Source organism: Schistosoma mansoni, assembly GCF_000237925.1.
Source record: "Schistosoma mansoni, WGS project CABG00000000 data, supercontig 0148, strain Puerto Rico, whole genome shotgun sequence".
NCBI lineage: Eukaryota > Metazoa > Platyhelminthes > Trematoda > Strigeidida > Schistosomatidae > Schistosoma > Schistosoma mansoni.
In genome coordinates, this window is record NW_017386045.1 from 543,445 (window position 1) to 557,874 (window position 14,430).

General features: G+C 36.1%; 1 protein-coding gene across 1 annotated transcript in view; it reads left to right on the top strand.

Moving 5' to 3' along the window:
* Positions 1–2,659: 2,659 nt before the first annotated feature.
* Smp_125080 (Mername-AA217 hypothetical peptidase (M14 family)) overlaps positions 2,660–14,430 on the top strand; it is a gene marked incomplete at both ends in the record, with an annotated part of 48,350 nt that continues 36,579 nt past the window's right edge. The window contains 3 exons of the mRNA XM_018799442.1: positions 2,660–2,761; positions 3,823–3,918; positions 7,873–8,716. Coding sequence (XP_018646620.1) covers positions 2,660–2,761; positions 3,823–3,918; positions 7,873–8,716 — 1,042 coding nt within the window. The remainder of the gene's footprint in view (positions 2,762–3,822; positions 3,919–7,872; positions 8,717–14,430) is intronic.

Here is a 14,430-nt window from a genome sequence, read left to right on the forward strand (position 1 = left end):
GCTAGCTTCATCTTGCTTTAGGCTGATTATTTACACTTAAAAAGTTTTTCTCATGCTGTTCATAAGGACCTAAATAGTTTGTTTTAGTTCTCCACAGTCTTAGGTCGTAGCTGGGGCAAAGTCTCAAAATGGTATCAACCAAGTGTTTTTTTTCTTAGCATAATTATGGAAGAGAAGCTGAAAGGTTATATGATTTCGTTTGCTTCTTACTGCTCGGAAGCAAATGCTGTCAAATGTAAGGAGGAGGATTTGCTGTCTTTGAGAGCAAACGTCAAAAAAATCAGCTCACTGTTATCATCGAGCAGTAGGACATTATTTTGAGCGTATCACTTATTATTCTGACTATAGATAAGTGTCGTAGAATGATTTTTGAACATGAATCTTACGTTAGTGATTTTGCCTTCGCACTTCAAGTATCATACTAATATTACCGTTATTCTTAGTTTCTCAACGACAGGGTCCTTAGAACACAAATTGTACTGATTCTTTTCAAACTGGTGAAAAAATCGGGTAAGTTAAATATTTTATGTGAAAAACAACTAAAAGTAGAATAAAAATGTTTATGCTCATGAAAACGAATATCGACTACTAAAGTTTCATCTCGAACAATTAGTAGTTTCTCATTTTATAATAGGTGTTGAAAAAGCTCCTACTCTGATTTTGAAAACTTAATTTTTATACACCTCATTCTTGTTTATTTATTTGGTTTAGACGTAGGGGTCGTTTCGTTACTCTTCATACTTAGTGTGGCCACACTGTACCAATGTACTTGGTGAATGAGAATTTTCATCATGGATTCGAAATTATATAAGTTACTCGTCACCAACTAATAAGATAGTCAGTCTCAATTTATCATATATTTGATATCATGAATTTGTCTCTTATCCTTCTTATGATTTAAGGTTTTTGGGGTTTATAATTTGCCAGTTTCATGTTAAGTATTCAGTCATGTAGAGGACGCTTCGTTACACTCTTTAGTGATCTCATGTACATGGTTTGTATAAATTTGTGGAAAATTCTGTTCCTACAGTTATTTTTCCGTTACCGTTTTCTAGTTGAATGAACCAACAGGTTTTACTATGCATATTGATGTACTTTGCTTTTAATGCACTTTCACACAAGCTGATATATAGTATCATAGAACTTCGTAACAACTCATCTAAACTGATGACTTAAAACTTGAACATAAAAATCATGTGACGTCGTCACGAAAATGACCTATATCGCATGCTTTTTGGTTAGCTGTGGGTTTTCGTTTCAGAAACATTCTCAAACATGCACTCGCTAAATATTTAAATCAGTACTAGTATTCACTTGCACTCTAGTCAAGTTTCTGAAAGTTCTCAAATCGCTTCGCGAATCTTAGTGTAAGGTGGTTGTGACTTATTTAAGTTTGATTCTTCAGGCCGTATGCTCTTCCGACCTTTATATGAAAGCATAGAAATTTTCAGTAGTTTTTTTGCTTCTGTGCATCTCTTCATTTAACAGATATGTCGATTTTTGTTCAGACAGTTATAGGTTGTAATATTTTTGCTGAATACCAAAGTTTGTTTTAGCCATCAGATAGTTGTTTATTACCGATTTGCTTCAATACTGCCTAGTTAGTCGGTGACATGTTAAATGACGATTTTTTTTAAAGAATTGCATAACAAATAAAAGTAGGTTTTTTTATCAATTCATGCCCACTCAAAGATTGTTTTAAACTGGTGAATACCGGAGAGTTTGTCTAATTCTCCTCAAAACTCATCAGTGCTGCATACCTTCAATTTAAGTAAAATTAAACTCAGTGCTCTCAGTTTCCTTAAAGACAACGTTCATTTTGTAGAGTTGAATTAAGACTCAGTGGTTTGATTGATATTTTAAACTTGTGAAATTTACTGCAAAAAGTTCAGTTTAACTTGTACATGAATCAATAACTATGAATAGATGCGTATTCACTACTTATAGATAATATTACAAACTGATTAAACCAATGATCAAACTATTTAATTGCTAGTAAATAATCTAGTATATTCAATGCTTTTCGTCTGTTGCTGCTACCTTGACGTGGTGGTCGGGCTTGCCTATCATGATGAACCGATCGAGCTATACTGGCTGGAACAATCGTTCCTCAAGGTCCTACCATGCCAGACAGGTTGGTTGAAGAGCGGTAAGACTAAAAGCAGCAAGCCCAAAGTTCGAAGGCGAAGTAGTACTGCTGACTGTACAGAGGTGTGACAGCAGTACCGTGTTTCCTTCAGACAACCAGCATAACAGCGATGCTGCCTTCCCACAAGAAGGGGTGGGGTTGGAAAAGGTCGACCCTATAAATGCACACCTCGCCTTATCCCACAGATATCTGTCTCCGGCGGTAAGGTCCCAACAAGTACGGAGCTAACACAAAAAGGTCGTATGTGACCAACCTCAAGCAGTTGTTCTTTGGGCACTGCGGTCACGATCTCAAGTCATTAAGACCATTTCTAACCAAATTACCTTTTCAGGCACCTCTGGAAGAACCCTTCCACGGTGTGGGCAACCGGGAAGTGGTAACTGCCCTCATACCTCTAACAGCACTAAAGACCACTGAATGCTTTTCGTCATAAATAATATGTTTGACATTTTTCACAATAATTATTATAAAAAAATCGTTCTGTTTTAAGCACCCCAATCCCGGATTACAATGTTAATCCAAAAGGGGATTACTAGAGCTCTGTTTCAAGCCCTCTACACGGAATACTCAGAAGAAACTCCAAATGTTGAACTTTTACTGAAAATACATCAGGTAAGATTTTTTTGTATGTTGTGTATTAATGATGTTCAAAATACTCCTCGCTAAATGTAGTAACCGCAACCATTTTTAGAATTTAATATTGTTATAAGGCAATGTAGTTAAATCATCAAACGCTTTCTAAACTACATCTCTCTGTAAACGTACACTCGGTAATCGAAATACGGTTACGCGACCAAACAGAAACTTTGGTCATTGAACTTAACTTATAAAACAAATCACTAATCAAGGTGGTATGACAATGAGTTAGTCGCCGAATATGCTTAATAGACGTACCAACGTTTTCATCAAAATGACGTTTTCGCGTTCGTTTATTCCTAGATGTTTAAAAACCACATTGGACTTAACTTGACTACGTTCCTAAAATATTCTCAAGACACTCATATTTCTTTTCTGACAGCATTTCTTAGCTGTCACATATATCTACATAAGTAATTATTCATCAAAACATTTTACTAACAAAAGCCATATCTTAGTTTATAGTATGTTGATTGACCCCTATATTGTTCGTGATTGGTATAGTTGATTTTATTGAAGACATTTTCATCTTCTCAACATAAGATTCAGTGACTGTGGTATTATTACCTACTGTCCTGTTCCATTAGAACTGTGTCGTGCTATATGACACTCATCAGTAATCTATGCCTGTAACCCTGAGAGAACTAGTGTTCCTTATCAGATCTTTACCTACCTCATTCAATTTCACAGTTTGAGGCATTACCACTGACCTACTTGGATCGCGAATGACCTCTTGTAGAAATGAGAAGTAGTTACAACTATTTAATCACTAAATGTTGTGTTGGTCTAGTCATTTAGTGTTAATCGAATTCTGTCGATTAGTTTGTAATTTGTCCACTAGTTCTGAGTGACTCAAAGTCATGTGCATTATATAACACTATGTTTTCAAGTTCTTCCAAATGTCCCATAATGTTTGTCACATATTGATTGCTTTTCTTTATTTAATTAGTTAGTTGCCTTAATTAAGTTACGAAATGATAATATGTTCTATTAACAATCATAATGTGCTGAAATGAACAATTTTTATGAAACTTTAGTTACTCTGTCGTCTTGGTCCGATGGATAAACGTTTTGGTATTCGAGCAAGACTGAGTCATTGTATTCCAATTACAATCCATCTACTAAGAATTCAAGTCAGTACGAATTATTTTGTTTTGCCTATGTAATATTTATGCATTTTATAACCATTAATGATGGCTTTAAGCTACTCACGTTTAGGAGATGAGTTGTGACTTGCAGTGTAATTTAGGACGCATGTTTTGTACCGTTTAAGACTGGTCGGTTGGATTTACTTGCCTCTAAGTGTCAGTGTCCTCATTGGGACTTAAACTCAGTGTATTTCACTCCAAACGCTCAATACATTGTTCACTACACTATTAAGTTCAGTGATTCATCAGCCTACTCAGTGGATATGATATTTGCATCTTCATTCGAGGGGGTTTGGATTATCCTTTCCGGATACTCAGGATGAAAATGTTACTAGTCTTAGCATATGTGAATCCTATGCCGATTTGATTGATATGTATATTTCACCATAAGTTATTTAGAAAAGATGGATTGTTGCCAATGGTTTATTGGTTCTTTTGAAATAAAGTCATCCTTGGGTTTTGTTGGTATTGAATGGAAATCTAATATTGACCAAAACACAGCTGAATATTCAATTCTTAAAGTACGTGGTAAATAGATATTCTCACCATTAAATCTGAATAGAAACGATTAAGAACGAATTCCTGTTGAACCTATAATATTTACCATTTACGAACGATCGAGCTTATTCTTATACGAATGCGTTTAGAATTGATTGATTATTAGGTGTTGACCAGTGTCAAGTCTTTCTTAGTGCTCATCGCGTTCTATAGATCAAGTTGCAATATGGCCACTGGTCTAGGTGGCCTGACATCGCATGGACTATGCTATGATGTAAAGTGGTGGTTGGAAGTAGTCGACAGGAAACCTTGAACTGAGCTTTCATCCCATATGACATTCATCATCAAGGTGTGTATGTAATCTTTATGGAACTGATACTCCCTAGTGGATTCGCTTCCATGTCATCCAACCTCACAGTCAGAGACGTCACCATTGAGGTATTCAGGACGCGACTGACCTTCTGCAAATAAGTCTCAGTACCCCATGAGGTCAGTCGCGACCCAAATATCTCAGTGATAACGTCTCTTACTATGAACCTGGATGACATAGGATCGAATACACTAGAGAGTATCAGTCCCTTAAAGACTACAGACACACCTTGCTGATGAATACCAAATAGGATGAAAGCTCGGTTCAGCGTTTTCTATCGACTACCTCCTACCACCATCTTACAATACGAATAAGTACTATGTCGAACTCGATATAACTAAAAATGATACACAACAATACTTTAGCATTATTAATCTACACTCTAATATGAGGTGAATAAGACTGCACTTACAGGATATCTTTAGATTCTAAACACAAATAAAGGGTTGATTGTTGATAGTAATAATAATATACAATGAACTTGTTGCCGGTAACATAATCAGCAAACCAAAAGCAATAATAACCAGTTAAGTAACACCAGGTAATCTAAACTCTCCTTACCACTCGTTAGTGAACATGAAGTACTGTTACTCTGTATTAATAATTAGTTTTAGATTCTTAAGCATTAGAGTTTGACTGATAGAATCGTTGAGAACTCATTCATCATTGTATCTAAAAAGAATGGTCTATAGAAGTTATTAAAGAGTTCCAAAATCATGACCAAAAAATAACAAATTAATATGTTTCACAAACTGTTTGTTACGTAGTGAATGAGAACACAAGTGGAGACAATCGAATGTATTTGAACACATAATCAAATAATCTTTTAGTAAAAACTAACCACTAGACCGCAGCCTCTAAATGCCGTGGTATGGCCGAGATTGGGGAGAGTCCGCTCTCCCTCTCCAAATCCTCTCACATGGCCACGCGTATATAGCCTCTGCCAGCGAAGTCCTACTCACTGCCTTCTCGTGGCGGGGGTGTTGTTTACGTAATTGAGAGGACGAAAAGCGAATGTCGGGCGCTTTAACCGGGTTGGTGGATACGGAAAGTCCACCTACGGGAGTCGGAAAACCTTGATTCCAAAACAATCGTGCACATGGGCTCCAGTATCGTGAAGGAACAAATGGCGTATGAATCAATCGATGGTCACCGGCTACCATGGGATTACATCTCTTGACGATGCTCCACTGCCTTGTGGATCAGGTCTTTAGGTCAAAGTCTCCGTGTGTGGTCCCCTAAGAAAACCACCTGCTTCAGTTTGGGCACCTGAGCAGTATCACAGCCCTCACACAAATGAAATGAGATTTGTGTGGCACATATATATCTGGTGCTTCCTTGTACCAATGTTTATGTGTTTAAACATAAATAAATAAAATTAGTGAAAATTGAGAACCATACAGTAAATACTTCATTTACAAAATGTCAACCAATAGTCTCAAACTTGACTGTCTCTTATGTGAATATCAGTCAATCGTCTCAAACTTCACTGTTCTCTTGTTTCCATACCAAATGCTTTCTGTTCCTGTTCTTTTCTTCTCCATTTTCAGCTGCCAGACATTTTCTTCCTCACTAGCGTTATATACTACTTATGTCGATATAAGTAGCACGTATGCAAAAATTTATTGACAAACAACTAATTTTCATAAAAATTTTTGTTTGAATAACTGTCTCATTTATAAGATTTGATGAATCTGTTAGATAAGCCAAAATATTCAGTGGTTTGATGAAAATTGGTTATTTTCATAATTGAAATCATGAGTCAATTGAAGCTAGACCACCATGGAAAACCTGGAAGCACTGGACGGCCGTTTCGTCTTATTATGGGACTCCTCAGCAGTGCGCATCAACGATCTTGCACTCGCGAGATTTGAACACAGGTTTTCCATGGTGGTCTATTTTCAATTGACTCATGATTTCAACTATGATAAAACTGAAATTTCCACAAAACCCCTTCTGATTTATTATATTTCTAATTAGAAAGCGGCAGAATTAAAACTTATGGATGAATCAATTAGATTTATGATAGAAACTTTTGTATTTCTGCATAAAACACATTCATCTATATGGATAAGTAACATTTTAGCATTATAGCTGATGAAGACTCTAACTTCAATTCCTATCCCTAACTCCTAACTGTTACGTCTAGTTCTAATTCTTCACAATAACTTATAACTCTCTTTTGACGCTAGTGTAAGTGATTGACGTTTCTTACGGCCACTTTATAATCGTTCAAAAGTTGTCTATATATGATAGTCCTGACGTTAAATACCAAGTTTTAAAACAAAATCTAAACTCATGATCTTAAAACCTGTCGCTTATTCGTTACCCTAGTTTAAATTTTCTATAATGTTATCATTATTAAAATTAATTCTCTTTGATATCAGAAGGGGTTTTGTGAATATTATAGTAATTGTAATAGTTAAGATCATGAGTCGATTGAAGCTAGACCACCATTGAAGACCTGGAAGCACAGAACTGCCGTTTCGTCCTATTGTGGGACTCCTCAACAGTGTGCATCCACGATCCCACCTCACGAAATTTGAACCCAGGGCCTATCAGTTTCGCGCGCGAGCGCTCAACCTCTAAACCACTGAGCTGGCATCCAACGGTGTTAATGTCTAGCTTCAAGCGATCCAGGAAATTGAGCGACACATCCACTAGTGTCTTCAGTGAGTTACTATCTCACAACAGACCTGTTTGAACTCCACTGGTCACTGTTTGTCACTAGAGCTCCAGGAAATACCTCTTGAAGCTACTCACTGAGTAGCTACTCAGAAGGGGCTGAACTAGGTCTGTTGTGAGATAGTAACTCACTTAAGACATTAGTGGATAATTCTTTTTGGACACCACTATGTTCCAGTATACACTCTGTGACCTTGAAATGACCTGCTCTTTTCTGATTGGTTCAATTTTACAAGTCAAGTTTACCAATTTTTCAATAGAGTAGTCCGGTATACAACTACCTAATCACTTAAAAAACCAAGAAACAATCTACAAATTCATTGATGATTCTTTCGATACATTCATTACGTCTTATTTCCAAATTTACTGCTCTCATACATTTATAGGTTGCTTTATTAAATTCATCAATACGTAAAACTCCTTCCAGATTTGATAAACATCTAAAGAACCTATCCGATTTCAATTTCTGTTATCCATCAATGAATTTAGATTCTTTTCAAAGTAATGCTAAACATATTCATACTATCAGTGAAATGTTACATAATCATCATCATCATCATGATGCAACTATGCCAACAGTTTCATCAGTTATACGACGTAATTTAAATATTATTTTACATATGATTTGTTTATATGCATCAAATGGCGGTAAAACAAATTCATATTTATTAGGACGTAATGGTGTTATGAAACTATTAATTCAATTAATTGCTTTATTATCTGGACTACATATATATTGGAAATCGTCTACGATGAACTCATTATTGTCACCGTCAACGACATCAACAACACCACTAACAATAAGAAAGACGACAGTGTCGCCAACTGATATCCCTGGACATCATTCAATGAATGAATACCGTAATCATCTCTATAACAACAGTCAGTTGTCATCACCAACACTGAGAACAAGTGATGACAATACGAATGAGAATGAATTGATTATCAACAGTCCAGTAAGATATATTGTCATTGTTATGGCATCAATGAAAGCATTGCTAAAATATCTTTATCAAAATGAAAACGATACATTTCTTAATGATCAGGCTGAATCAACAAAGTTACATAATCATGTGATTACAAAACTTGTTTCACTTAATAATCCCAATATAATCAATTCAATCAGATCATTCATTACATCTAAACCTACATTGATTGCTATCGGGGTAAAACATAATGTTAAATTACTTCGTCTTCTAGTGAATACATTGAATTGTCTTATAAAATATAGTAAGTCTATTTGTGTACTTAGCAAAGTTGAAATCATAAGTCAATCTAAGCTAGGCCATTTTGTCGTGATATGGGACTCCTCAGCAGTACGCATCCACGATCTCGCACGCCGACACTTAGCTTCTAGACCACTGAGCCAGCATCTAACGGTGTGAATGTCTGATTTCAATCAATCTATGGTTCTAAATTTCTATATTTGATTGGAATATTAGGTTGAAAGTCTCTGGTGTACTGCTGAGAAGTAGAAGTACCTTTTGCATACTGTTTAGAACATTTAAAATGATGTTCAACATATCGAATCCCCAATCTTGTCTCTGTAAATTGCAATGAACAAAGAATTCGATACTATCCCTAAGTTCTAGCCCGAACCATTTAATTAACTAATCAGAACACATATCTTGTGTTCTTTGAATGAAATTTATTCATCTATATGGATATAGAGGGTTTCTACATCATAACCATTGTCATCTCGTGATGAAAACTTAAAACTGTTATGCCCCGATAACAATAGCGAATGGTAACTTTAGCATCCATTTATGGACCAGTATTATGCATATATATGTTTTTATCGTATATTTGCTAAATAATTAAACTACTCATATTCATGTTCTTTCATTGTGGGCTTTATTTTGACCCTTGGACTATTATTGTACGATTTACCATTCCTGAGTTATCCCCAGTCTATTAATTGCTGCCTACCACATTCACAGCCACATTTGGCTAAATCTTGTACAAATGTTATTTCCTATTTTATTGATACAATGTGGTCAGTCTGTTCGGTATATAAACTCAGTATGTTTGAAATACAATGATTCATACCACAGAGGCTGTTATTGGTGTTCTGGACTTAACTGGCTAGGCTAGGCAGAAGCAGGACCGGTAAGCACTCTAGACTGCTCATACGGTTTTTGTGTGTCACTGTTCCAATAGATAATTCGCTGCTCTCTGATTGGCGGTTTTATCACGTTATTCATTAACTAGGCATCCACTCAGCCACAAGATATAACACAAACTTAAACACATAACCCTTATTCTGAATATGTAGTTCAAACTAGCAACAATATGAAGATTCCTGAAAATCTGTTTTGAACCTTTTGTGGATTTAAGAAGATTGTTAATCTATATTCATAATAACGAATTGACATGTCGTTGTTTCTTTGACTTTGTAGGCAAAGTAACCTGTAGAAGACATTCATTCACTCAGTAGTTCGATTCACACTTTGCAACATTATCGTTTTCTTTTCTGTAAGCTATCCATTTATATAGAGTGTTTTCTGATTGGCTGAGAAATGATTGGAAATTCGTCATATTTGTTTGAGGTTCATCCCTAAGTTATACGTTCATGAGTGATGAAGAATTAAACATTTACTTAACTCAATAATATACACGTTTAATCAATGACAAACCAAAACGTGGCATCAATCCATAGACATTTGGACTTAGCTGTATTTATAGATGAAGACTCCCTGGTTGAGATCCGCATGATTATCATTACCAATAGTTAGAGACTTTGAATGACATGGCTCGAAACCGTTTACAATGGCCCAGATGTATCCATTCTTTGTTTTCCCACAAATCCTGAGATTTTAAATTGCTTATGTTTTTTTTTTCGTTTTCATTTTGCTAATTCGTATTTACTTACCGAATCCTTTCTTGAATGCATAATCTTTTGTATTACCATTGATACTGTTACTAACTCGTTATATTTTGTGCCGGCAATGGTTATATCTTGTAGCCTGTCTGCGTGCCTAGTTAATATATGACGTGGCGATGTCACCAATTAGAGACCAGCGATTTATTGATCGAACCAATCACACACAAAACCCATACGAGCAGTCTAGAGCACTTATCCATCCTGCTTTCCGCCTTGCCCAGCCAGTTAAGTCCAGAACACCAATAACAGCCTCTGGAATATGAATCATTTATTTCAAACATACTGACTTTATATAATAATCAAACAGACCACATCGTACCATAAATTGGAAAATAACATTTGTACAAGATTCAGCCCAAAGTGGCTGTGAATGTGGAGGACCGTAATTAATAGACTGAGGATAACTCATGAATGGTGAATCATATAATAATAGTCTATAGGTCAAAATGAAGCTTATAATAAGAGGAACATGAATATGAATAGTTTAGTTACTTATTAATTATACAATAGGAAATATACATATCATATTGGTTCATAAATAGTTCTCAAAGTTACCATTCATAAATCTCTTGGGGATATAACATAACTCTACTGTTATGGGATTTTACCTAACGGTTTTGTATCAGTGTGCTTATGGAATATAGCAACTTGCGAGACCATAATTTGTGGACGACCTTTGAACGAATCTTAAGTGACCCTGAGGAATGCTAGCCAATCAAAACATAGTCAGTATGAAGTAAAAATATATTATACGAAACCAAATAATTAAAGTGGATACACTTTTTTTATATGGTCCGAAATCTTGTCAAGGTTAGAAATAGATTCAAAGGTTCGAAAATCGTAATGCATAATGTAGAGGAACTCATCCATATGGCTCCATAATAGTTGGTCTCTGGAACCATGATAAGGTCATAAAAACCCTCTCAGCTTTGACCACATAGCCTCACTATTATTTGTGTGTACTCCGATTGTGTAAGTTTATCATTTTTATATCTCTATAATAATGTCCCTATAATACTCATACCACTGCACAGTCGAAGCTTCAGTAACATCTGCGATTATTGCAGCCAATGTTACTGGCGCTTTTATTATACAGTCCGAGGCAACCATTATTATACGCCTTAGTCTCAATCTGGATCGAGCGATAAAGGTTCCTATTATAGCAAACGTCTTCCTTCAGCATATATTACATCGAAAGACAACATCACGGTAGTCTGCACAAGGTCTACAAGTCATTTAATACTCGTAATAACAAAGACAGGAACGTCTTAGTAGTTTCATTTGTTGTAGCCGCCTAATTTTTAAGTCTTCTCTAAAATCCTCTGTGAACCGATCGTACATGAGCATCAGGAACTGAAATTTGTGCCGCGACCTTGAAATCCCACAAACGCTTCTGATTGGCTCGTTCACAAATTATAGTCCCGCATAGCAGCTTGAGCCCATTTACATCCATACAAGTTCTATGTTGTGACTGATTGTCTATGTTTAATTAATATAAGACTGTAACGAATGAGAACACGGGTGAGGACAATGGATTGTGTTTAAACATAAAATTATAGAATCTCTTAATAAAATCTGAGAACTATACAGTCAATACTTCGTTTGCCTAATATCAGTCTATTGTCTCAGACTTCATTATTCCTTCATTTCCATACAAATCAGTCACTGTTTGTTATGATTTGACCTAGGCTATAGCCAATTGTTATGACTTGATCAAGGTCGTCGCTGATTCGTTATGACCTTACGAATTTTACAAGGACGTAATTCGCGTAAATTATCCACCAATAGAATACGACTTCTACGACCCTCACACTGTGACAATGACGTCCGATTAGTATGAGTAATCTAGCGTCCTTATTGGTCCTTATCCGCCCAACCCGTCCACTTGAGTCCAAAACACCAATATCAGCCTCGGCAATACGAATCTATGCAAATCGTTTATTTCAAGCATACTTTGTTTATATAATAGACAGGCAGACCACACCACACCGTAAAATAGAAAATAATATTTGTACAGAACCAGGCCAAATGAGGCTGTAAGCGTGGGAGACAATAATCAATAAACTGAGTATAACTTAGGAACAGTAAATCATACAATAATAACCAATAGGTCAAAATGAAGCTTACAATAAGATGAATATAGATATAGATAATCCAGTTACTGAATAGTTATACAATAAGAATAATAGTCCAATAATAGGTCCTGCAAGTTACCCGTACTTATGTCTTCGCTACTACATAACACTGTTCACATTCTCTTTTCTTCAATCTTCTTAACCATATGTCATTCAGGGATTTCACTTTCTATTAATGATACATACTACTTATATCTGTCTATATCAGTAACACACATTACAAGACAAGTAGTAGATATTCAAAATGGAGGCCTATCATTCAATATGTCAATTTTAATATTATTTCTGTTATTGTTATTGTCCTTGTTGTTGTTGTCGTCGAAACTCCATTCTTTTTCTTTCTTCAACAGAGAATAATGCTGTACGTGCTAATAATAATCATGCAGTTCCATTACTTCTGGATTTATTTCTTGATATACATCGATGTGATTTACATTGGGATTGGATTGATTTACAAAGAAGCTTATTGAATTGTTTAAAACGATTGACAGGAATACGTAATTTAAAGTTGTTGTTTTTTTGTTGTTGGATGAATTTATATTTATTACTATATATGTATGCTAGTTTCTTTTAGAGTGTTTTGCCCCCAAATGCCCTGGTACGGCCGAGAGTTGGTAGAGTCTGCTCTCCCTATCGAAATGCTCTCACATGGTCACGCGTATATAGCCTCTGCTAGGGAAGTCCTACTCACTGCCTTCTCGTGGCGGGGGTGTTGTTTACGAAATTAAGAGGACGAAAAGCGAATGTCCGGCAGGAGCTTGAACCGTGTTGGTGGACACGGCGAGTCCATCTAGGGGAGTTGGAAAACCCTCATTCCAAACCAATGGTGCACATGGGCTGACTCCAGTATCCTGAGGGAATAAATGGCGTATGAACCTAATGTTGGTCACCGGCTACCATGGGACTGCATCTCCTTACGATGCTCCACTGCCTTGTGGATCAGACCTTTAGGTCAAAGGCTACATGTGTGGCTCCCTAATAAAACTACCTGATTCAGTTTGGGCACCTGGGCAGTATCACAGCCCTCACACAAATCAAATGAGATTTGTGTTGCGCATATATATCTGTCGCTCCCTTGTACCAATATTTGTGTGTTTAAATAAAAATAAAAATTTTTAGTAAGTAAGTAAGTAAGAACACTTACCTTATTCATCCATCTTGTTACTTGTATCAGTAGTGAAATCTAAAGAAAGTGTTTTGATAGTATAGAATGTGTAACACATCTTACTATATCATATGAAGGATCAAGTTAATAATCAACAACAAAATGTTTTTGTGTATATCTATTATTATTAGAATGGGGTTTTGTGGAGATTTTACTGATTTTATATAGTTGAAATCTCCACAAAACCCCCTTCTGATAATGATCATATGCTCACTAGTGACTGGCTTCACGAGGTATTTCCTGGAGTTCTAGTGAGAAGTAGTAACCAGTGGAGTTCAACCAGGTCTGTTGGGAGATATCAACTCACTGGAGACAATGGTGAATGGTCGCTTAATTTCGTGGATTGGTTGAAGTTAGACATTAACACCGTTGGATGCCGTCTCAGTGATCTATCGGTTAAGTGCTTGCTTGCGAGACCGATAGGTCCTGGGTTCGAATCTCGCGGTGCGGGATCGTGGATGCACACTGCTGAGGAGTTCCATAATAGGACGAAACGGCCGTCCAGTGCTTTCAGGTTTTCCATGGTTGTCTAGCTTCAATTTACTCATGATCTCAACTATATAATATATCTATCAGTTCACTACTGATGTGATAAAGCTTTGAATACAATCTACAGGCTTTAAGCTTTTATATTCATTCAAGTTAGTGAATTGACGAGATTATAGTTTATGAATGACGTTTGAATGATGCTTAAGTGACAATTCAACTATTCACTAGAGTCAAATGAAGACAGAATTAGGATTTCGAGTTAAAAGTTAAG